General features: G+C 42.7%; 1 protein-coding gene across 2 annotated transcripts in view; it reads left to right on the top strand.

Annotated features, from left to right (window-relative positions):
- Nucleotides 1-26844, top strand: part of ITIH2 (inter-alpha-trypsin inhibitor heavy chain 2) — a 519026-nt gene that overhangs the window by 391984 nt on the left and 100198 nt on the right. For both annotated transcript variants that reach the window (XM_044088359.1, XM_044088358.1), the window contains one exon: nucleotides 26731-26844. In XM_044088359.1, coding sequence (XP_043944294.1) covers nucleotides 26731-26844 — 114 coding nt within the window. The remainder of the gene's footprint in view (nucleotides 1-26730) is intronic.

Here is a 26844-nt window from a genome sequence, read left to right as displayed (position 1 = left end):
ATTTGCACTGAACCATTTTGCACAGAATATATGTATATGGGTATGGAATCATTTGCACTGAATTATTCACACAGTGTTGTTTGTACATTATCATTTACACTTTAGTCTGTAAGGAAAATTGTATAAAATTGGGTATTTATATATCAAATTTTTGGTTAAGATGTATAAATATATGTACAAATTTGCAGAGTGAGGGGAGCTTTAAAAGTATGCCATTGGTTGAAATTCATTTGAAATTAATGATATATGAGTATTTAAACTGGCTGTTTGATGTAAAATGCTATTCCATTGAAGGCAAAAGCTGAGGTACCGGAAATGCATCAGTAAAAAGCAAAATGTATCCTTTTCTGGTGTTTTGTTTGTTTTTTTATCATTCAGAGCTCAAGTTTGTATGCTTGTGTTGTTCCTCATTAATGAAAAAAAAGTCATGATTTCCAAGTCTGGAACCTAGAACACTGTGCACTATAATTACAGCAACATACCTTGACACCATCTAAGTTGTAAGAATTTGCACTGTGTTAACAAACATATCATGCACAACAGTCATTTAACATAAGGGAAAATTATATATCCACAGTACTCTTATATATATATATATATATATATATATATATATATATATATATATAGTTATATATATCTATACACACACACACACACACACACACACATATATATATATATATATATATATATATATATATATATATATACCTATATATAACCAATCTCTTACTGCAAGACATCTGCAAAATGCCCAACAAAGTGTGGGGATAAAGGTCAAACAATTGTGATATCTTTGAAATATGGCTGTCATACATGTAGAAGTATGCTAGAGGGCCATGGTTTGCTTTCACATTCAATTCCAGATAGATTTCAGGTCTGAAACACAAATGAATGTCATTATTTACCAATGTCAATGCTCACATCATCCCAGTGATTTGTCAGAAATCCACAACTGTTATGGGCAACAGACGAAACACATGAGCCACACATCTGGACAGTGTCTATATATCTGGACAGTAGAGAGGTATGACTGCAGTCATGTAACAGAATAGAAAAACCCATGACAGCTGCCAACCATGCCACCCAGCACCTTCTGAACCACAGTAAGACCAACACATTACCCTGATTCAGCTATGGGGAATTACTTATGTACATCCAAATATATCCTGCACTATAGGGATGGAACTGTAGTGAAAAGCAGATATTGGTGCAAAAATGTCCACCCGCAACCATTTGCACCACAGTCACAGCAACCTACCAGTAGCCCAGATGAACTGTACTGTAGAATGATTGTTTGAACAGATATACCCTGATTGCCAGTCACACACTACACTGACATATACTGGTCCAACTTACAGTCTACTGGGAATCCTGAGGTGTTACAGTACATTTATCAGTCTGCCCATACAAACATATACACCTGATCGAACACCAGCAACCATAGCAGCATGCACAGTCAGATAGAAAAAGTATCTATGACACTCACATCTGCTACTCTCCCTACTCAGCCCAACAAACATTTACACACAACACTGCCACACAATCTTGGCAGTCTTTTAACAATGGCCAGACATATATAATATATATGTACAGGTTTCCACAGAATGTCCAGGGTAAGGGACCATATTCATGTCCACTGCTGCATACCACTTCCAGGAGTCTGCTAAGTCACTGGGATGATACCTGGAGGGTAGTCACTAAATAATGATATACCATACCTCTGAACCTCTTACTGCAAGACATCTGGACAAAGCATGACATACTTGGGGACAGGGGGATGGAAAGAGGGAGATATCTCACATAATGATGTTACAAATTGAAACAGTTACTGGTGTTACAGGCTTTGTTATAACATAACATCCTTGAAGGATATGATGTCTGAAACACCGATGGGTCAACAGTTACTGACTACAATCCTCACATTATCCTACTGATGCCACAAAAACGGACATTGTTTGAGGAACAGACCACACATAACAGGCAAACCACTGGGCATTCTGCAGATGTCAGGATAGTCAAGAGGTATGTCAGAGACTAAAAGAAGAAGTACATACAACCCACCCCTTGCACCCACAGGTCAAAATTTTGAAAATATGTTAGAATAATGAAACAGACAAGGGGGGGTATAGTCTTCATGGACAATAATATTATATATGAGGAAAAATGAATTTTATACTAAATGATACAAGAAAATACTTAGTGACTTGGTTTATGAAGTATTTTTTTTTTACTTCCAAGGTGAATATTATCAGCAGATTCAGAGCACGCGGCAATGGCCAGCTTGTGGACCATTTATGCTGATATTGTTCTAGCAAAGTTGGAGAAGAATATTGTCAGGACAATTTTGTGGGGGTAGTAGAAATGACCAGCACTAGTGAGATTTTTCTCAACTAATGTAACCTATTAAGTAAAATGTTTGAAGAAAGAAGTGAAATGGGAAGATATTCTAGGTTTCAGCCAATAAAGGGACAAAAGTTAATATTATTGAAAATGAGATTGCTAACACTAATGATGAAACAGATATGAGCAGGCCCTCATTATGGAGTATATTTGAAACCCAAACTGGAAGAAGTAACAAGAGAGAGGGATGGAAAAAAAAAAAGGAAAGGTAGCTATAAGTGTGGTCATTGCAATCAATGGGAAAAATGTAAGAGGGGACTATGGGAGGAAAGATTAGCCTAGGGAGCTATGGGGTGGCAAAATATAATTTGCCTTGCTAAAAAACCTGGGCTAAATGAAAGTCCATTTAAAAAACAAAAAAGAATTCATTACTTTTTGAAGCTTGCAATTTAAATTGATTGGTTTAGAAAATGCACTTTAATTAATGGTGATTTTTAAAAGTTTTTGTACTGGGATGGATACTGATTGATTCTTTGTTCAGTGAAATAACTGTGGAACCTTGCTGGTGTTTTCAGAACTGGGAATAGATGCCGCTAAATAAGGCACTAAGAACAGATGCTACCCTATCTCAAATTAAACCCCCTATAGGTAATAACAGTAATAACAATACTATTAATAACACAAAGAAAACACTTAAACTTAAATATGTTTAAATGGAAAAACCGTAATGGATTGAAGGAAGAATGGACAAAGCGACTACAGCTGATGGTATTAATTATTACAAATTGGAAAAATAAAAAATTAAATTAAAAATGAAAACTTTGACTAATTGAGAATGAACATTTAAGTGAATGCATTAAGTGGTTCCTAAGGGGTGGGAATATTCGATAGAATATTCAATAATCTAGGGATCACTTTTGATTTCACTTTTTCATCAGTTTTGTAATCAATTTGGTATTGAAATATTGTGAAAAATATGAGAGGAGAATAATAGAGTGCAAGATTTATTGCAGAGAATGATTAGAATTATTAGATTTAGATGTTAAGGAAGTTATTATTCAAAATAAGGAAGAGTATTAAAGGGACAAATATTATAAAATTAAGGATATTGGTGGAAAATGTAGAAAAAAATAGAAGGAAAATAAATAAAATAAATAAAATAGAATAAATAATAAAACGAAAATAATACGCTACACCTTCAAGAGAAGTGTGATGTTAATCAATATGGGTGATTGCATTTTGCAAATTATGATGATGAAGGCAAAGAAAAAGTGAATTTTAAATTATGATGTCACAATGTTTCGAATGAAGGTATTACACATATGTTTGGAAATTTCATTTACAACTTTAGCAACATTACTCCAACCAACTAAAATACATTTTCAGTTGTTAGTAAAGGTTTTAAATTCATTTCATTTATAAAGGGTGAATTGGTTAATACTATTATCTTCTAACAAAAAAGCGCCTGCCTCCTCAGGACTCAAATCTTAATGAAACCATTATTATTATGATTTTTTATTTTATAGCTACCTGAATATGAATCAATAGAGAAAACCTATGAATGAATATATATATGTGGAAAACCATCAATTCCATCTATATTTGGGATACTAAGGTCCAAAAAAACTTGGGACCAAACATATTGAGACCTATTGTGTCAGCAGCAGGGTCAAGGGCGCTTCCATTGGCTAAATATATTTTCTTGTATTGGTCAGACCTATAATATAATGATATATTTTTTTATTTTACCATTTATAGACCTGACCTGTTTACATACATTCCACATACTGAGGGCTGTTTATGTTTGAAGAAATGGTCTATAAAAAGATGTAGTTATCTTCTGGACAGGAGGAATAGCAAGATTCAATGAATTTTTTGAATATATTAGTAATTCCACAATTTCACATTGTAAGAAGAATATTGTCAAGGGACAATTTGTGAGGAAATAATATTATTGAAGCTAACACTAATGATGAAAATGAGAAAACACAGATAGCAGGCCCTCATTATGGAGTACAAATCAAATAATATAAGTGAGGTTTTTTAAAAAAAAATGGAAAAGATTCCAGGCCTCTTTCTCTGACATAAAAAAAAGGAAAAATTGGACCTAAAAGATTATATATACAATGCCAGGGGTCTATAAAGAATTTTGGAAACCCAAACTGGAAGAAGTGTAACAAGAGAAGGGATGGAAGGTAATTCTATAGTATAGGTAAAACAGAACGCCTGAGGGAGGAATATATGAACATCTTTTATGAGATTATTCTAAAAAAAAAGATACTAACGCTTTATTTAGACATACAAAGGAATGTACAGAAGCATTTTTAGGGGCTAAAGGAGAGGAATATGCCTATGATGCCAATAAAAAAATATGCTATAAAAACTAAAAAACCTGTCTATCCATATCTATGTCCCTAAATTAAAAATAAAAAAAAACTTAAAAAGAATTCAAAACTTTTTAGAATTTGCTGCAATTAAAAAAAGGCAATTTAAGATAATGATTGTTTGAATCGATACAAATTGATACACAACCTAAATGAACCTTCTAAACTAACTTTTTATATATATATTAATTTATTTACTTTTTTTCCTCAAAACTACAGACTTTTATAAATTATTCTCAATTGTTGAATAAATATACACAGTTAATGTTTTTTTAATGCATTTTTATTAAATGTTTTAGTAATTTGTTTTTTTATAGTTAGTTTTTAGATTTTAATATTCTGAGGAATGTTTATATTGATTTACTTTAGAAATGCACTTTAATTAATTGGTTGATTTTAAATGTCAGAGACTTATCACTGTCAGACATCAAGTCATGCAGAAAATGCATGTCCAGACAAACCCTGTTAATCTAGCAGTCCTCTATGTGTATAACAGTACTACTTACTTACAATCTGTACTCAATTCTGGAGCTTTGTCCCCCACATTGTTGTGCAGTCTCCATATGTCCTGTCCTGAGAGGTATTCCACCTACTGTCTGTGAAGCTGTAGCTCCACTCCTCCATAATATCCCTCACACAGACAAGGAAAAGGGTAAGGCCCACATGAAGGATGCAATTATAGCACTGTGTTGCTATGGCACTGGCTAATGGAAAGACAGCACAGCTGCTCTGGATGCAAGTAGCAAGTGGGAGACACCAGTTTATGCACAGGCCATCACCTGCTCATGAGCAATACCTACAAAAAGCAAGCTAGTGTCTATGCAACACAGGTCTCAACCCATCTGCACAAAGACAGACTGCGACTACACAAACCTAGCCATTTGCATTGTTGTGAGGAAACTCTTCACCATTATAACATGTATGTCAATCATGTAAACTTGCAATGGAATGCAGAAGGGGGATGCAATGGTGACAAATGGGACATTAAACACTAGGCCGCAACAAGACCTGCTGGACTCACATGCTACTCTCCGGAACCTATGGCCATTGCTGCTTGCCCTTTCTTTATTGACATGGAGCATATCTGTGGCCCCTGGGTAAACCCAGCAAAGGTCAGCTCATGTATGACTACTACTGATGTGTCTGTTGTCCAATACTGAGTGTGTCACTGCTAGGCCAGCTACCTGGGATGTTGTAATTATTCATATGTCACCTGTGAATGCTACTCTGATACATATACTTGTCTTACAAATGTAAGAGACTTAGATAGGGTATGTGTATAGCACACAACAGGTGCAGATGGGTGTGTTGATCTGTATGTGATATACTGAGCCCATACCTGACAACTGTCAAAAGTTTTGCAGACTGACCACATGTCTGCCTCACATTTGTAGTCAATGCTCATACAGTTGTGTATTGTCTGGCACATCACTGGCAACCCATTAAAGAAAGATATCATAACATATTAACATACATTTGATTGTCAGATGTCATATCCTGCCGAGTAGACCTGTGAATGCAACACCGTCTTTGCTGGCAACATTTAGACCCCAAATGGAGGCCTGCAAAGCCACAGGAGGTGGAGTGATGAACCTTAGCATACACATACACACCTCCAAGCTGGCCAAACAGTATGAGGCATGGGAGACATCCCGAGGCCAGTTAACAATTAATAAAATACCTACTTAAATCATAGCTAGCTACAGGCTTCCAACCATGACTATGAACACCCACCACACCTACTGGGACCTGCTGGAATCTGTCAGGATTCAATTGTCTACCCTGCTCCTGGGTGACTTCAAATACCCAACCATAGTGTGCATGACCTATGTCACATGAACATTAACGCACATAGATTCCCCAGCTTTGTCAATGACAATGCAGTGGATCAGCTGGTTGACACTCATATGACAGGTGGAAATATCCTGTACCTGTTCCTAACCAACATGAATAGCCACTGTAGCACTCCTACAGTGCCATCCTCCATGGTAATTTCTGACCACATAGCCATCACTGTTCTGGTCACCATCTCTCCTACCCACCCCCTTTACAGTGTCAAACAGACTTAACTGTACACAAATTACTATAAATCCCCTCAGAGCAGGTAGAAGTAGCTGTACAGCCAACGCCCCATCTGTTGGAACTAGCAACAGTGTCCAGGCCCAAACCACAATACTATATGGGCACCTACATAGCTGTATGGATGCAGCAATACCTGACAGGACAACATAATCTCCCTCAAGGTAAGGTAAAAGCCCATGTTGGACAGCAGCAATGCACAAATATCATAATAGGTGGAAATCATTGCTGGATGGGCCAAGAAGGAACAGATGCCTCATTGGAAGCAATGTCACTTCGGTCTGCACAAGCAAATAAGACCACAGGTGTTTTACCCTAAGGCTATCTTTGAGGGAAAATTGGACACATTCACCAAAGCAATCACTAGGCCTTCCCCACATGTGTCTGCAATTCCAGAGGCAACACACAAACCTGGTCTATAGGGGTGGTCAATAACGCTATATACATATATGGCATAGATATAGGCAACCAGCTACAGACAGATAAAATGTAAACATCACACCCCTGCCCCCCCATTGGTACACATGTGAATGCACAGTACTTGTCCCCCTCCCCTCATCATCAGGAATCATGTCCGTAATGCCCTATCAAAGGCAACACACAGAAGTCTCCATAGGCCTGGTACCATCCCTGGCTGCATCCTACATGAACACAGGCATGGGCTCTGAGATCCATTCTGCACTGTAGTCAACCATAGCCTGAGCACCAGTGTTATTCCCTCTGCACAGAGGACAGCCACTATCATCCCTATACACAAAGGCAGAGCAATCCACCTACCCAGGCAATCATATGCACACCAGCCTAAGCCTGTTCTGCAAAGGCATGAAAGGTAATATCAAGGACATTATGAACAGGGACATTGACAACATTGAAATGCCTGAGCCCACACAGCATAGTATTGTCAAAGGGAGATCAGACCTGTTAAACCTGGTTGACTTCTCTGAAGTGGTCAACAAACACAAGGACGAGGGGAAGATGGTGAATAATGCCTACCTTCACCTAGCCCAATTCTTTCACAATAATCCCCAGGCAGCCAGGATACATACACCTACACAGCTAGGCACCAACCTGCATGTTACCAGATGGGTAGCTAACTGGCCCAATGATAGTACCCACTCGGTCAAGTAGTGGAACCCACCTCTAGTAGTAAATTCTTCCAAAGTGATGTAACCCAAGGATCAGCCTGTGGCCCTCTACTGTTTGAGATATACATATCAGAGGTACAGGACAAAAGCAGTGGTCTGTGGCTAACCAGGTCTAGAGATGCTTGCTAGCTGGTCACTGTCTTACATTCCCCTACTGATGTGAGCATCCACCAAGAGGCATTCACCCAATTAATGACTGGTGCAAGAAGCATTACTGTAAACTGAATGCCAGGAGAGGCATCATTCTCCTTGCTGTGCCAGATGTCATCCACACTAAGTATGACAGTAATAATGTACTGAGAATGTAATTAGGTGTGAGGCAACTTGTGCACCAAGGATGGTAGGAACCTGACAGTTTCTAACCATGTGGGCACCATTGTATGGAAGGCTTTCTGCATGGCCCACTTCACAAATATGGGTATGCCATCCAGGAACCAGGAGGTCAAAGCATGCCTGTACGCCACCCTCATTAGATGCATTAACAAGTACAATGGCTCCTTTGGCATGTACCTTGCCAAGCAAATGCATCAGTTGCAGAGACCACAGAGATTCCTGACCAGGCAATTTCAGGGTCTGTGACACCTATCCTATACAAGTAGGCTGAAAGCTCTGTCCTTGTACTCAGTCTCATACAGACTGATCATAGGTGACCTGTGTCTGGCATACAACCCCATGTCCAAACCAGCCTTGATGACATTTCTGCATATCTGTAGGACATATTGCACTCATGTATCATGCACACAAGGCCTCACCCAGTCTGTAATATGTTTAGTACCTGTTGGCAGGATAGTGTGGTGCCCCACACAATACACTGTCTGTAAAATACATTCCCTCCACATGTCTAACATTGTATGTGTATAGCCCTCTAGAAGAGGAAGCTGGATGACTGCATGAGAAATGGATGATACATCCCTGGGATCCTGCATGTTTCCCAGATGGACAGGGGAAACAGGTGCTGGCTTGGAACAGGCATGGACGAAAGTCTGGGCCAGGCTTATGAGGGCATCAGGGCCAATAACCTGGTATCATCTTATGAGGCTATGCACCTAGTACTTTACATGTGTTTTGCATGTATTTCAGACTGCAATGTTGTCTGAAATGAATCTCTGTGAGTCTGAACTGTGTATGTACTGCAGTGATAGTGTATAGTCCTGTCCCCTCATTAGTCATCATCACATATTGTTACACCTCGTCAGTGTGTGCGGTCTGTATAGCAGTAGGTCAGCTGTTAGAGTACATGTGTATGCAATTGGTGAAACTGCATAGCTCACTCCAATAGCCTTTCTCCTGCCCACAATTATCATTCTGCTACAAGGCCCATCACACAGTAGGATTTGTCACCCTTTGTTGTGGGCCAGACAGTAGCAGTGATAGAGATGGCTAGTGGCAGGCAGAACTACTGTAAGGTTTGTCCTGATGGGCCCATCGGTGTCATAGCTGTGCCAGACTGTACCAGGAGTGTGTGTGTGTGTGTGTGTGTGTGTGTGTGTGTGTGTGTGTGTGTGTGTGTGTGTGTGTGTGTGTGTGTGTGTGTGTGTATCTCAGCAAATATAATACTGCAGGGTATTACTTTACATAGGTTGTGTTCCCCTGGCAGGAGAACACAGGGGTTGGTGTCCCTCCCCCTCATAACCTGATGTCAGTGTCTTAGTGGACTCCCATGATGATGATGGTCATAGTAAGGCACATGTGGGAATGTCAGTGCCTGGACCCATGCCATTGTTTTGCATCCCACTTTCACTCACCATGTTCCTGCACACAGTCAGTAAGCCCACAAATGCCCAATCCCCAGCAGCCATGGATAGTGGACAGGGTAAGGGTGGTGGCATGGAAAGTCTAGTGTGTTGAGTATGACAAGTGTGAGTGTAGACAGCAGCCATAGGCATAGGGGAGGTGAGGTCACACACAGGCAGATGACAAGGGTGCTCAATATAGGACCACTGCCCATCAACCCGTATTGCAAGTGTCACGGCAGGTGTCACCAGACACATGTTATGGTCCATCATGGAGGCACAGGTGCATACTGACTGCAACACCAGACAGACGCTCAGGGTCATGCATGCAGTGCTCCCTGCCATGCGTGGCGACCTCCATGGCAGTTGTGATGCCATACTTCATCCTGCCAATGTTGGGGACAGACAGTGGGGTGAGACATTGTCACTGCTCCACCGTGCATTGTCTGTGCTTGAGCATGTGGTGAGAATAGGGCATTGGCCAGGTGGACAAGGTCAGTGACATGATCAGCTGTGAGCCCACATGGCTGTGCACATTCACAGTCCCATAATGGCAGTACCAACAGCACTACTGAAGGAAGGGTCCTGTCCACACCACACCGAAGCAGGCCATACGCACATTGCCCTGGCCATTCCCATCAGGGATGCAGATCCAGTGGACAGCAGTCACTTTCAGGGAGTAGTACTGCATCTGTCCTTGGGCCTGGGGATGCCAGTGATACTCCTGGCAGGACCAGTAACCCCATCTCTGCCAGGAGATGGTGAGCCATACATCCTGCTATGTATGGTCCACAGCTGTCTGACATAGACCTGTGTTGGGCATCCACATTGCTTGCAGGTGTGCAGATGAACACTCATACATCCTTATCCCAGGCCAGTCATCACCAGACAGGCACAGCTCCTCTGCATGACCCAGGTGAACATCACCCCTCCAGACACATATACACACATTATGTCAGCCATATGGCCCAGCATAGGCCTCTGTCAATCCAACACCACACCCTATGCATGTGATGATACATGTGCAACAACCTTGTTATCCATACCATCAATGCACAGACATGCTCATATGGGTCTGATGCACAGGCTGAATATGGTACAGTGTAGCAATGTCATGCTGTGTAAGATGCTGTCTGCTGGTAGTAGTTATGGGTACACATTGAGGTGGATCTACCTTATTAGCGATGATGCACTATTGCTGTTAGTACTGCTAACTGACTGTAGTGTCACGTACGTATTCTGGTTGTGTTCCAGGTGTCTTTGTGTCTGCAGGCTGTGGTCCAGCTGGCAATAGCAATATTGGGTAAGGCAGAGTGGTAACACAGTCACCTTATCATAGTCAAGGTACAGCTGTACATGTACATGTTTACCAGGTGTGTTTACATGAAACAGTGTGTGAGTGGCAATTGTGGCAGACAGTGACCTTGCATACATAACCTTGACACAGCCACCTAGCCCGCATACATGTCACATGGGTCTTCTGTAGGCTCGCAGGCTCACACATACAGGGGAGGTTATCTGAGTACTGGTACCAGGTCCCTCACCAGCTTAGCCATTATATTCACTGCAGCAGATTAAGCTGCCTGCACCTGTTGCCCCTGTCATTTCTGTTGCATCTACTCAACTGTCATGCAGTTGATGTTTGCCTGGTACTGTGTATGGCAGGTTTGGGGTATGTATTCCTGTCACAGGTCAGTCTATGTTAGTCTAACCTAACAATCACCAGCATGTGTGTCTGCTAACTCATATGCATATCTGGCCTCTCATGCTGGTAGTGTGCACAGAGTCATAGTCCTGTACATGCCCCAACTTACACAGTCTTACGAACGATAGTACTAGATACATAACACAGGCAGCACAGCAGTACTGTAGTATGGCAGTTACTGCCACTACTATTGAAGTGGGTGACAACTGCAGGGGCTGTCAGGATTGGCAATGGTGGATTTGGGGGCCCTTAACATGTTAGAGCCATCTCACACACACACGCACACACACACACACACACACACACACACACACACACACACACACACACACACACTGCACACTGCTGCATGGGGACATGCATTGAGACACACATGCACATGGAGGTGACACTTATCAGAATGGATGATCTACCCATCTATTAATGTGCAATACACAGTGATATGAACATTGCACCACAGTGGCTTGGTGTTAGAAACCATGTAACTGTGCTTGTACGGTGGATGACGTCTATATGGGCCGACGCTAGTTTGCCAATTGGGGAGTGCACAGGGTGGAAGAGGCAAACAACATGGTATAGCCATCACATACACACACTGAAGACAGCCATAGGGGCTGTGCATATAGGAACACATACAAAGTTGCCAATAGACATATTAGTAACCATACATAGCCACTTGTATGTACTATAGTACTGCATACGCATGCCATGCTCCACATGCATTATATGCCTGAGACATGCACATCCCCTTACAACAGGTAATCTTGCAAATGCCTTCATGGATGGTGGGATAACCCACTGTACATAGCGAATGGTCTTGTCTACTGCTCCTACATACCTGCACAAGCGATAGTGTGACAGACTTTGTATCAGCATGATGTGTCATTCAGGTATGATGTCTGATGCTGGCATGTGTGTCAGTATGGTAACTGTGACATATCTGGCAATGATATCACAGGAATGCTCATTGTCAGGGGACACAGACAACATATAGGTTGCAAATATGTGGATATCCCATGTACAACTGTACAGATGACTGGTATGGGCTGTATAGTGTTACATGGTGCATGTCAGGCAGATGTCATTAACAGGGTCTTTAAAGTAATGTCATAGGTAGGGGGTCAACAGGCCTTAAAATGGTATAACCTGCACACATAACAGCCACAGGGAATAAACGTCACACACTACTATAATTATCGGTATTGAGATTGGAACTGCTACCTATTTACACTATAGTATTATGCAGTTATTGCACACACCACAGAGCTTAGAGGACTGACAACTGTAAACAAGTACATCTAGTAAGCATGACATCAGTAGGCCTTGTAAAGTAGGGCAATGGGATGTGCACTGGGTGGTACACACCTCAAAATGATATAACCCTCACCCCAGAGGATATGATTCTTAACCAAATACACACACTGATGTGAGTCTCACACATACACAATTTCACAGTTGCAAGTATTGAGATTAGAACCCATACCTATCTTGTTACTTATACTACAGTGTTATGCAGTTATCACATGCACCACAGAGCTTATATGATTTAACAGTGTCACAAGGTATGTCTAAGGTGATTACATCAAGAGCCTTTGCAAAGTATGGCAATGGGAAATGTACAGAGTGGGAAGGGCATCAAAAATACATTAACCTACAAACATACACACTTACAAACACCTTCACACACATTTGCCAGAACTGAGTGTAGAGATCCTGCCTATCTAGTTATCTGTATTATACTGTTACATAGTTATTAAATGTGCCATGGAGCTTATACCGCTAAGTGCTGTCCAAAGGTACTTCTAAGGACAATGACATCAGCAGGACTGCTAAAGTAGGGCACTGGGAAGTGTTGTGGGTGGGAAGGTCCCCAAAATATATCATCCTTTAAACATACACACACATTTGCCAGAACTGGGAATGGGACCCCTGCCGATCTAGTTATTTTTACTATGCTGTTACATAGTTATTGCACATGCCACAAAGCTTATATGGCTGGGGCTGTGCAAAGGTGCAAAGGTACTTCTAAGGGGAATGACATCAGCAGGACTGCTAAAGTGAGGCACTGGGAAGTGTTGTGGGTGGGAATGACCTAAAACTGTTTCTCCTACAAACAAACACACAATCTGTCACTCTCACACGCACTCTCTCATACACACACTTATATTTGCCAGAACTGAGATTAGATCCACTATCTAGTTATTTGTATTACAGTGTTACACAGTTATCGCATGCACTACAGAGGTTATAGGGGTGATAGGTATCCAATGGTACTTCTAAGGTGAATGCCAGCAGCAGATCTTGTGAAGTAGGGCAATGAAAGTGTACTGAGTGGGAACAGTCTCCTAATACTTAGACCTATGGACACACACACACACACACACACACACACACACACACACACACACACACACACACACACACACACACACACACACACACACAAAAAAGCAGGTGATTTGATATTATAACCCCACCTCAGTACTATTACACAATGGGGATCACCTTTTATGCTATGTGACTGGTTACAACCGGTATGACATTGTCCACAGCAGGACATTACTCTATGCCATTCAGGGTATCTGTGTGTGTGACTCATTCTATGTATGCCCCCTTGTGTGCCTCTCTGTCTCTATCACTGTCTGTCTCTCACTTCCCCACATCTATGTGTATGTATGCTTGACATATTATCTGTTGCTTATATATATATATATATATATATATATATATATATATATATATATATAAATATAAATATATATATATATATATATATATATATATATATATATATATATATATATATATATATATATATATCTGTGTATCACACACAACGGATGCAGATATATCACATATGGGCCACCTACAGCTAACTGAGGCTAATCCTGTCTGATGGGTGTGTGTAGGGACAGTAAAGATGTACATAGCTGCCTGTATGCACAGACATATATACGCAATACAGTCATATAGTCAAATGTGCGTTCCAACATGGCCTATGATTCCCTAAGGGTAAGGGCATGCCCAGTGTGACCTTCTATTATGAGAGTGGAACTCCATTCCAGAGATAGGTGTACTCTGGTCTGGGGTTTTGTGTGCTACAGCCATACCTCTCAGGAGTAAACAGGACTTTCCTAAGTGTACTGGGTTTTGTTTAGAAGACATTTTCTGACACATCTGTAGTCTGACACTGCAATGTATTGTGTCATTACCTAGTGACAGACATCCTCAGATCATCACAGTGCTTTACCAGGGGAATGCAAGATACATGAGGGAGGGTGACCTAATGGTTAAGGTGTTTGCCTTACAAACACAAGGTGCAGGGTTTGAGTCTCATAAGGGATAATTGGCTAGGCTTAAAATGGCTCGCAAGGGCAGTTAGATTAGTACTAATCTATGAACCTATGATGCACAGACCAATATTATAGGTTCTGTTTGTACACTGGGTTCATACCTAGCCCATTATTTGAGGGCCCATTATTTTGCTGTGCCTCTGTGAACAAGGCGAAAGAGGAAAGTAGGGGCCTGAATGTGACCATTATATCATTGATCCTCTGTCGAGAGGTGCAACGCCAGCTCTTCTGCAAGGTATCTGTTTTGTTGCATCTTTTTCGTGCACATCCATGGGAGCCCCGGGGGTTTGAAATCTCCCCCTCCAGCACGCCCTCTATATATAGTCGTGGTCCTTGTTCGGCCCCCCGCCCTTGTGGATCTGATGTGAAGGATTCAGGGGTGGGGTTGCATCAATGTTCTGAGTGATGATATGTTAGTTGTATGTTGGGCAAGGTCACCTCGAGAGTTAAGTGTAGTGAGCTGAATAGATGGAGTTCTTTCAGTCTTTCAGCATAGGACCCTTTTTCCTTTTTTTTATCCTTTTGCTTTGGAAGTTTGTGGCCTCTCCAGCTGCTGCAAGTACATGTCTCCTGATCATTACTGCGATCATTGATGAGGGTGGTGATCTATGACCTGAGTAAGAAAGGATCTGAGAACTGATTCATGGAAGGTGGGCAATATGTAGCAATGCAGAAGGACTTCTGTACGCTACTAGCTACATGAATGACAGACTACTATCAACCTGGGTCTGGTACCCCACCCACCTCTGTTATGTCCCTGTGTTGCTCAGTGGATTTTAGCCAGGGGTTGCCTTGTTTTTCCCCTTTGTTTGACTATGCATTTTTGGCATTTTTTTTTAGGTCTTTGGGGCAGGGCGGCTCTGGCACCAGTTATCCGCTTCTGTGAGACCCTTCATCTGAGATATCTGTGTTTTCTGTATGGCTTCCTAGCAGTGTGCTCATCTGCAAACTCATAACCCTCCTGTGTAATTTCCCTGCTGTTCGGAAAAGTAGAGAAAACAGAAGTGGGCCTCCCAGGGCCCAGGACTGGACTTCACACCAGACAGGCTTTGAGTCTGGATGGCGCCAGCTCTGACTCTGACCCTGTGGTTCTCTCACTCAGCTCAGTTTGCAACCCATCTTGTGATCTTGTGATTAACATTTTAACATTTGAGTTGATGAGTTTTTACCCGAGTGGGGGTGGGGGTCGAAGCCTTAGGCAGATGATCGCAGGGTAGGCTGGGTGGACCTTTCCCCAATCAATGGCTTTGGTGACTGTGCCCAGCTATGTACATTCTCGCCCAACAAGGTCAATTGGGAGGTGTGGCTACAGCCAGTTGACTGATGACACTGTGTAAACTGTCCAGCAACTTGGTGATATACTGGCTGGGGATCTCCTGCTTGTGTGGTATCTTTCTTCTCTGAAATGTCATATCCTGGTGTGGCCATATGTCGTAACTGTACATTTTTTGGCAGATTGTCCAGGAGTTTGCCTAGAAGTTATGTCCAGTCTACATACACTTGTGTTTCTATGGCAAGCTAGTTGCATATAATTGAAGATTGATGTTACAAAATCATGTCAGACATTACTGTTTCCGACTACATAACCTTCAGACAATTTATGCTAATACACACCCCTCATCCTGCCAACTTTCTCAGTATGGAAGGGCAATATTTACAACACATGCCTATCATTGTGCCTTTGTCCCACTTTCATTTCTGACCTTGCCCAGATGACTTGCTGTCAGAGGTTGGGAGGTATGGGTGTGGGTAGAGAGTGCATTCTACTGTACAGATATGTCCATTATATGTGTAGTATATTCCACATAGCACTGTGACTTCCAGTATGTCTGTGGCAGAGCAGTAGGTGTAGCTGACATGCATAATAGTTGGAACTGTAGTTATCTGCACATGGCCCTGTCAAAGACAGTACTGTACCTAGGCCACTCCAACACAATAGCCAGGAGTAAGTTCTGGCCAGATCCTGACAGTATTAACCACACATACACATAGCTCATTGACCCCTGCATATTGTGGACATACAACATGTTTTCATGTGTATTGGGATAGGCCTGGTGCTCTGCTGCTATTTCCCTGCAAACATACTGTTAATGCATTTCGGTGGGAATATGTTGGGGGGGGGGGTCACACCTGTCAACTGTACACATTTGCACAGACTGTGCTGATATTTGCTTTACATTTTGGTTCCATTCAGCATAGTATTGTGCCCTGTCTTGGAGACGAGACATATCACTACAGTCCACAGGTCTGATTGTAATGGCACACATTTGAGTTTCAAACTTCTTACCCTTTACAGCCTTACTGCAACTGCAAGACCTGCTGTGATATCACTGTGTAAATATGTAGGGGGGTTCATCATTGTCCCCACTTGTAGGCCTTTGCCAGATATTTCTTTATGGCTTTCTATGGCTGACTTGCTGGGTGAGGCAGAGGGGTGAGTATGGGACCCACACATCAACATCCATGCATGTGACCTATGACCCCCCCAGTTTGTTAGTCCCCCCTACTTATGCTGCATTGAGAATTAATTGTCACCTGGGGACTACTGCATTCTCTGGGGAAGCCAGTATTGGGCAGACATTTCCTGGTGTCCCACATAGCTGTCAGTTGTCTGCTGCTATCCTAGTAGGCCACCCCATTCCCTTGCATGTATGCAGCAATACCATAGGTATGCTACCAGAACATACTAATCCATACATTTATTGTTAAGAAGACTGATTTATCTTGTGCCTGCGGCAGTTGTGTGAATGGTGCTTCAGGGCTGCCTATGTCAAATGCACACTGCCTATACATGGTAAGTTACAGGTAGTGTGATGTGTGTGTCCTCCATTTTACTGTGTGTGTGAGTCAGAGAAAGAGGGAGGTGGCAATACCTGGGCCCCTGCAGTGTCAGTGTGTGTACTATGATTTGCCTCTTTGCCAAGGCCAGGGCATATTGGGCATGTCTCCATCTGCCTACAGGAGCTGGCTCAGGGGGTTCCTACTCCAAGTCCCTCTGTGCCTGTGGCGACCTAGGCAATGGTGGGGGGCTGTGTGGCCCTTCCCTCTGCTGTTTCTGCTGCAGCTGTTTCTGCAGGATCATATTGTGTAGCATGGCACATACTATGAACATGTGTGCACATGTGACTGGAGAGTACTGCAAGGCTCCACCAGATATGTCAAGACAGCAAAACCATGACTTGGGCATCCCAAACACATGCTCTATAATGATCCTGGTTTGTGCATGTGCCTCATTATGGCATTCTTGATTGGGTGTGTGTGCATTTCTGATGGGTGTCATGATCCACAGCTCCAGTGCATACCCAACATCCCCCACCAGATGGCCATACGGGATGTGCCCACTGGCAAATGCCTGGTACAGTTGTGACAAATGCCAGATGTGGGAGTCATGATAGCTTCCAGGGCTGCCAGCACACACATTCATGATAATTCCCTGGGCATTGCCCATGACCTGGCAGTTGATGGATGAGAAGCCCTTGTGGTTTATGTAGACCCTATCCCCGTCACCAGGTGGTGCTTTGATGTGGATGTGCATGCAGTCTATTGCACCCAGTACCTCCAGGTAGTCTGCTACACAGTGGAAGAGATACATATTGCTGATCCTCTCCTCACAGGTGTTGGGGAAGTAAATGTGTTCACCAGCATATGGTAGCAGGGCATCCAGGAACTGGTGGAGGACCCTGGATGCAGATGCTTATAAGACCCCCCCCCCCGATGTCCCCAGTAGGTCTTTGGAAAGTACCTGTAGCTAGTTGTCTTAAGGCTACACATACCTTGGTATGCACTGGGATGGGTTCCTCTCTGTTGGTTCTTGGTCTGAGTTGAGGCCAGCACAACTCGATGATTTGCTGAAGTATGTCTCTGTCCATCCTGTAGCGCTGTACTATCTCCAGATCATGTAGCCTCAGGACTATATTATATATTCAAACTTTCAAAACTTTGAATCCCATATGTTCGACAACATATGATCGAAGTTTAAAAGTTTGAATATATAATAAAACAAAAAAAAATTACCTTACCAATGCAGGCAGGAGGGCAAGCCCCACTGCACCCCACACATGGGGGGGCTGCACCCCCATACCCCCCTACTTAAATATAACAACTACGAGATCGCACTTCAGTGCAGAAAAGGGAAATTCTCCCATTCTGCACCAAATGTCACCGTTATGTTGCTGACCATATGACATTCAACATTTCAAGTGTTCAGAGCTGTAATAGGAACCCTGTAGCCCCTAGTAGGTTACCATGTGTCTGAACACTCTTCTCCTCCTCAATCTGGGGCAGTGGTCCGCATTATCCTCCTCTCTACCCTCAACCTCTAGCACATACTGATGTATCAAAGCAACGGCAGCCCCTAACATTTTTTCGGTTAAAATTCCCCCGCATGTGTACACCAGTGATGCAGAGTTTGTGGGAAAAAACAGACTGACAGGTGTTTGCATAGTTTATACTGTTGTGCTGCAGATGCTGCCTGTATGATTGGCTGACTATGATGCATTCCACCTGCCAGCTATGTTATTTGTACTTGATTGCTTTTATTCTGCTATTTTCCTTTTTTTTTCTTTTCTTCCCTTCCCATTTCTGCCCCCTTTTAAACCCCGAGGCACACCACACAAACCGACTGCCCAAATGTAAAAAGTTCCACTATTTCCATTGTTTTTGTTTGTTTGTTTTAGACCTGATGCACACCATGCATACCTATTTAGCTAAAGTAAACACTTTGGAGTAGAAATGGCCCACCCCTGAACATGAACATGATGGTCATTTCATGGAATATGTCAATACAGCCTCAGATGCACCTCCTTGCTTAGCTGTGCTTTGCTAAGCTCAAATGGGAGCTGTGGAGCTCCAATGTGCTTATACCAAGCATGATACTCCCCCTTTTCATGTTAGCTGCTTCTCCTGCTTACACCACTGCCTTATAGCTCCTACACAGTTAGGTGCAGCCAGAGAATGGTCTCCCCTTTAGTGATTTAGTAAAATTTGTTCATTTGCATACCCCACTGCCTTAGTCCCTGCTTATACCACTACACCACAGCCTTCCTCCTTAGCAACCGGTATTAGTTTAGTCCAGTTTAGTCCAGTCATCAGATTTTGCTGATCCCTGGGCTTTGTCTTGGTTCCTGTGCTATTCTATTCCTTGTTTGGTCGAAGAGAAGTTTCTTTGCTCACCAGTGGGAGTGGAGAGCACTGAGCTGCCTGTTTGTCCTTGAAGGAGTGGTTCCAGCCAGAAACTTGTAGTTCATTGGCCATTTTGGGTCATTTCCTGCTTTTTCCAGCCGCCTGCTATAAAGCACGCTTTAGCGTGCTTTAGCACGATTTAGCGCGGAGTTGCCACTAGAGCAGCATCGGGCAGCGCCGGTTAATCAGGGTTAAACTATTTCTGGCTCCATAAAGTCTACTCTTCATTTTTTCCCTTAGAACTTCTCTATTTGTAATCCAAACAGTCTATTCTTTATCTAAAAAGCGCAGCACTTGTTCCTAAAGCATTTTTTTGCCTGAAAAGCTCAGCACTTGTTCCTAAAGCATCTTTTCTTGTCAGGTTAAGCACTTCTAAAATATACAAAGTACTTCACTAGCGTAAAACCCCCTTGGAGTACCCACTTCCCTATAAGTCCTCTTTAACTCAGTTACACCTCAAACTTCTCATTTATTCTAGCATGTCGAAGGGTCAGATGCTGGCGTCCTCTCCTGTCCAGTTGGTGAATCTGGGAATATTGAGGCAATGTTACAATTGCCTCATGTACACAGACAACCCTCTCCTCCTCCCACAAAACACAAATACTTGCGAGAGATGCAACTATATAGCCAAACTGGAGGCTGAACTCTCTCTACTCAGGACTGGCAAGACCAGACAGGAGGAGAAGGTAACCACACACACCGTACATCCAGTCTCACAAAGACAAACAACGACAAATCAAACACATAAACACACAAAGACATACTTGGAGGCACTGATCAAAAATCTACCTAAACAGCAGAGGCCTCCAAAGCAGACACCCACGCAACTGCCACCACATGACACAACGCAGGCAACACATAGATCACAAAATCAGTGTGCAAATCAGTCACAGCCCTTAAGGCCAAACACAATGCCAGACACACTTGTCATAGGTGACTCCCTAGTCAGACACACTGACATCCCACTCACCAGGCTGGACAAGGAGAGGGTCACAGTAAGCTGCCTGTCGGGCGCTAGAATCTGCCACATAATGCAAGCACTCAGGTCACTCCACAGCAAGTACAAGTATGACTCAGTCATTGTCCATGCTGGTGTGAATGACCTGAGATGTACCTCCCTGGACAACATGAAAAGAGACATAGAGGAGCTCTCTGATTATGTAGCCCAGGCAGGTATGACCCTGACCCTGAGCAGTATCCTACCCTCACCAAGAATGATGCCGCAATATAGAGACAAGATGACCAGCTTTGATAATTGGCTTAATTTCTGGTGTCATTCTAAGGGGATCCAATGTCTGTTTGCCTGGGATGACATGCTTGACAAGCCACGCTGCTTGGCAAGGGACGGCTTGCACCCCTAGGCTTCCGGATATTGGCAAAGGCTCTTGCCACCCCCATAGTGCCTTTTTTAGGCAAGGCTCAAATTCTAAACCTACCACCCTAGAAAACAAAAATGAAAAAAAAACTAAGGGTAATGCTGCTCAATGCCAGAAGTCTAAATCTCAAGATGCACGCACTCAAAGCCCTCCTCAGTATGGAGAACATTGATGTCTGTGCTGTGACTGAAACCTGGTTCAAGGCTCCTGAGAGCACCCAGGCACTATCAGGTTTTACCTCATATCATGCTTTCAGGCCCCAAAACCCAGACCGCACCACAAAAGGATGGGGTGTATCCATATTCATCAAAGATACCCACACCTCCAGGTTGGTGGCAACACACGAAGCATCGGAGACCATCCAGGTGCAATTAACCATAGGCAAGACTGCTCTGCAATTTGTAGCATGTTACAGGCCACCCTCTCAAACTCAGGAACCTCACACAGCTTTCCTGAAGACACTGGAGGGTATAAATGTATCTCCTAACACCATCATATTGGGTGACTTCAACTACCCGAATATAGACTGGGATCACTACTCAAGCCCCAACACTCTAGCCCAAAGGTTCCTGAAGTTCATAAACTCAAACGCCATGGAACAACTAGTCACCATTCCCACAAGAGGAGAAAATATACTGGATCTCATCATCACAAACATGGGGACAAAATGCTCCACACTGGAAGTATATCCCTCATTGGTGAGATCAGATCATAAACTAATCTCACTGGAAATCCACATCCCGCCCCCACCCCAGACAAAAAAGACCACAGTGAAGAACTTCTCAAAAGCCAACTTCACACTTTTTAAGACTGGTGTGGCATCCTTCAAGGCCCCCGCACCAGTGGAAACCACAACCCAAGCCACTTAATCCCTTACAAATGCATTCTACGAGCAGCTCCAGGACTGCATGGATCAGGCAATCCCAAATAAAACAAAGACTCTTTCCACCAAAGGCAAGCACCCAGTCTGGTGGACCCCAGCCATAAATAAACTTTACAATAAGAGGAGAAAGCTATTACATGATAGAGCAAAATCCTTAAAAGGGAAGACACCCTTGATCATTATTAGTAAAAAACTACGATCACTCATAAAATCATCCAAGGCCAATTTTGAGAGAAAAATCACCAAAGACTCAAAAGACAATCATAAGGCCTTCTTTAGCTATGTTAGAAACCTGGGTGGAAACTCCCAGATATGCTCAGAATTAGTCCAAAATGATACAAAAATCACTGAACCCACAGACATTGCCAACATACTGGCAGACAGGTTCAGTGCAAATTTCTCCCCTCCCTCCCCCCCAAAAGGAGAGATATCTATCCCAGCGGAGTGTAGCCTCCCCAACATTTCAAATGCGCAGGTGAGAACTGCTCTCTCCAAAGCTAAAAACACAGCATCTATGGGACCGGATGGTGTCCCCGGCTGTGTGCTACATGAACTCAATGAGGAACTAAACCCACACTTAAGGCAGCTGTTTAATCTTAGCCTTACCACAGGATATGTACCCAAGGAGTGGCGTACGGCAACTGTGGTCCCACTTCACAAAGGCGGTGCTTCTACGGACCCTGGAAATTACAGCCCCATAAGCTTAACAAGCCTGGTCTGCAAAGCTATGGAGAGGATCATAATGGAACTCATAAATAAAGACATAGGGAACCTACAGACATTGGATCCGACCCAGTTTGGCTTTGTCAAGGGCAGATCATGCCTTTTGAACTTGGTCGACTTTTTTGAAACAGTCACCAAGGCCATTGATGAGGGTAAGGCGGTCCACACAGCCTACCTTAACCTTGCAAAAGCTTTCAACACAATACCCCACTCGGGTATCATAGAAAAACTCACCAGCTTAAATGTAAACCCATACATCACAAGATGGGTTGCAAACTGGCTAAAGGACAGAACCCACAGGGTCAGAGTTGCTGGCGCCATGTCAGACTCCAAGCCGGTCACAAGCGGTGTCCCACAGGGCTCAGTCCTGGGCCCCCTCTTGTTTGGCATCTACTTTTCAGAAGTACAGGCAAACATAGGAGGATTATGGCTGACAAAGTTTGCAGATGACTGCAAACTGGGCGCCATAGTTGAAAATACATCAGACACAGATATCCTTCAGAGGGGTCTCATAGAAACAGATAACTGGTGCCAGAGCCATGGTCTTAAGTTAAATGCCAAAAAATGTATAGTCATACCCTTTGGGAAAAACAAGGTTACCCCAAGCTACCATATAGGTGGCAATCCACTAAACACAGAAGAGGTTATCAGGGATCTGGGGACCCAGGCTGACAGTAACCTTTCCTTTGACACTCATGTTGCCAAAGTGGTTAGGAAGACCTTCTATATTGCCCACCTGATCATGAAGGGATTCACATCCAGATCAAGGGAGGTCATTGTTCCTCTGTACTATTCACTTATCAGACCAATGATTGAGTACAATGCCCCATTCGGAATGTATCTTACCCGACACCTGCAGCAATTGGAAAGACCCCAAAAGTTCCTCACCAAAAGGATAAAGGGTCTCAAAAATATGTCATATGCTGCTCGACTGAAGAAACTCCAGCTCTATTCAGTCGCATACCGTCTGCTCAGAGGTGACCTGTGCCTGACATACAAGGCCATGTCCAACCCGGAATTAATGGACATACTCCACCTCAAAAAATCCAAATCCACCAGAACCACAAGAGCAAAAGACTTAAACCTCAACATGGATATAAATAGGATGTGCTGGAGGGACAGATTCATCTCCCAGAGACTCCCTATGCTGTGGAACAGAATCCCGGTCCATGTGAGGCAGAGCACCTCGCTGGCTCTGTTCAAGAGGAATCTTGACCAGTGGATGGGAGATCGCAGGTTTACCCCGGGGATCATCTCTGTGTCACTGCTGGACAGAGGCACGGCAAACTAATGGGCATAGTATTCTTCAACCTAAGGGGTGGTGAAAGCCACAAAACTTTGGGCTAGGCTTATAAATGCCCTAGGGCAGATAGCCTAGTATGAACCTATGAACCTATAAACCTATTACCTGTTACTGTTTTGATTCTGCATGCCATAGACTATAATGGCAAATTGTAGATTTCACTTAAAATTGCGTTTTCACATTTTTTTTATTTTCAGCACAATCCCGTTTGTGCCCTATGCTTCAACTGCCAAAATCAGACAAAAAAAAAACTTTGATTTTTAGAATTTTGTAACATTTTTTCATGCCATTGGCATACCTAAGGATTATAATACATGCTTTACTTTGAACTGTCATGCCTCCATTTTGATTTTTGCAGAAATGTATTTGACTAGTAGCCGAATACATTTCTGCACTGGACACTGCTCTTGCATGGAAGCCTACCTGCTTACCAAATCACTAATTCACCTCATTTGCATGGTTTTCACCAGAAAATGAGGTAGTTAGCATTATTCAGTGGTGTCCATGCAAGAATAGTTCTGGCAGGCTCATGCACGCTCCCAGCCTTGTTTACTGGATTGCTCGGTGGCCATATTCCGTTCAGAAGCTGCTACACAATTCCTGCACGGAGAAAACTGGTTATTGTATCCTGGGGTAAGTGTTCAAATACCTTATACAAAACCTTAGAGAGGGCAAAACACGTAACATAGGATACTTTTCCCCATCAAGTGTAGTAGAAAATATACCTTAAAAACTTGGACAGCTGCAACTTCTACCAAATTCCTTAAGCAATCCATGTACTCTATTTTACTATAGTCATTTAAAAGAAAAAAAGACTTCTCTCAAAGCCACAGTTATCCTTATACTATCTCCAAGTTCTCTGAATCTATCCTTGTTAATGATCTAGTCTGGCAAGTGTCAAAGTAGCTGAGTAGCTGTCAAATCTCAGGTCACGTCAGCTACATTGACACTGCGAAAATAACAGCCAAAATGGAACTAGCTATCTGCCATTGTTTTTTATGTTTGTGTGTGTGTGATTTGTGTGTATATAGCTCTTGCTGTGTTTCTGGAGGCATGGCAAGGTCTGTTTCATAAATGTCATCCAGCAAACATCAAAAATCTGGACAAAGGCTCTAGAAAAATAGTTCTTTTGGACAAAAATGTCATAACTAATTAGTCTCTAATTTCCATACTTAATAGCATAATTCTTGTCACTTCTGATTTGAGTGTAGGATTATATATACATATACATATAAATACAAATATACATATACATACATATGGAGATTCCTCATACTTTATTTGTTTAATGGTACTGGATGTACTGACATCATCATGTTGAACATCAGGGTCACAGGTATGGTCTGATGATACAATGGCCAGTGAGAAAAAACAAACAAATCACAGTACCTGTGTCAGTAGTTCCAATGTCTTATATCCAGTGAGTGTTGGAGAGACTCTGGCGCCTCTATTGCTCTGAAATGGATAAATGGGCAATTGGAGAATAGAATGAATGGATGAATCAGTGGTTAAGATCAGTGGCATGTTGTTGAACTTGATTATCCATTTTATTCCACTGCCACAGTGGCTGTGTGTTTCGTGTGCTACAGTCACTATCAGATATGATTTGTGTTATAATATTATACTTTTGTAGTCAGCTGCTGACTGAAATGAACTGAGCAAGTGTTTGTTTGATTTAGGATAGTTGCCTAATTCAAAGCAGCACAAATGGTCATTAGATGTTGTAAGCTGCAGCCTGCACCATTCAGATAAACTAGACTAAAGCCCACTAACTAGAGATGGAATATGTGAAGAAATGTTAGGCTTCCTAGCACTGGACTTATAAGAGTAATTTACCAGCCAGCTACTTCAGCAGTTGGCATTCACAATATATTCATAGTCCACAGTGAAGTCCTATCAACCTTTAGTTCCAGAAAATGTTAAGCACCATGTGTGCTACTGCTGCTGCTGATGACAGCATCTGTGCAGGGCAGTCTTAAGGTAAGGTCACTCACTCATAACATCTCATACACACACACGCGCACACACACACAGACATGCGCATGCGCACACACACACACACACACACACACACACACACACACACACACACACACAAACACATGCACACACACACACACACACACACACACACACACACACACACACACACACACACACACACACACACAGACATGCACACGCATGCACACACATACACACACACACACACACACACACACACACACACACACACACACACACACACACACACATGCACACACACACACACACACACACACACACACACACACACACACACACACACACACACACACACACACACAAAACCACATAATTTTGCCTTCTAAGATGGAGATACATTTTAAACAGAAGTTGAATATATGAGCATGTACACAACTACATCTGCCAGTGTAGTGCCACTGTAACATATCTTAAAATAGTTACTTTTTTTAAATATAGGATTCATTGCACAAAAGAACCAATGTTTGAAATCATCATATTTTTGTCTTTACTAGTGGAAAATGATCCACATTTCATTATTCACCTGCCCAAGAGTCAAGAAGATGTCTGCTTTAATGTGGATCCTGAACCTGGTAAAATCCTGAATCTAGTAACAGATTCTCAAATTG

This window comes from Protopterus annectens, chromosome 11.part0 (assembly GCF_019279795.1).
Source record: "Protopterus annectens isolate FY-2018-M chromosome 11.part0, PAN1.0, whole genome shotgun sequence".
NCBI classification, from domain to species: domain Eukaryota; kingdom Metazoa; phylum Chordata; order Ceratodontiformes; family Protopteridae; genus Protopterus; species Protopterus annectens.
Note: the sequence above shows the minus strand (reverse complement) of the source record. Positions and strands in the feature narration are given on the sequence as shown.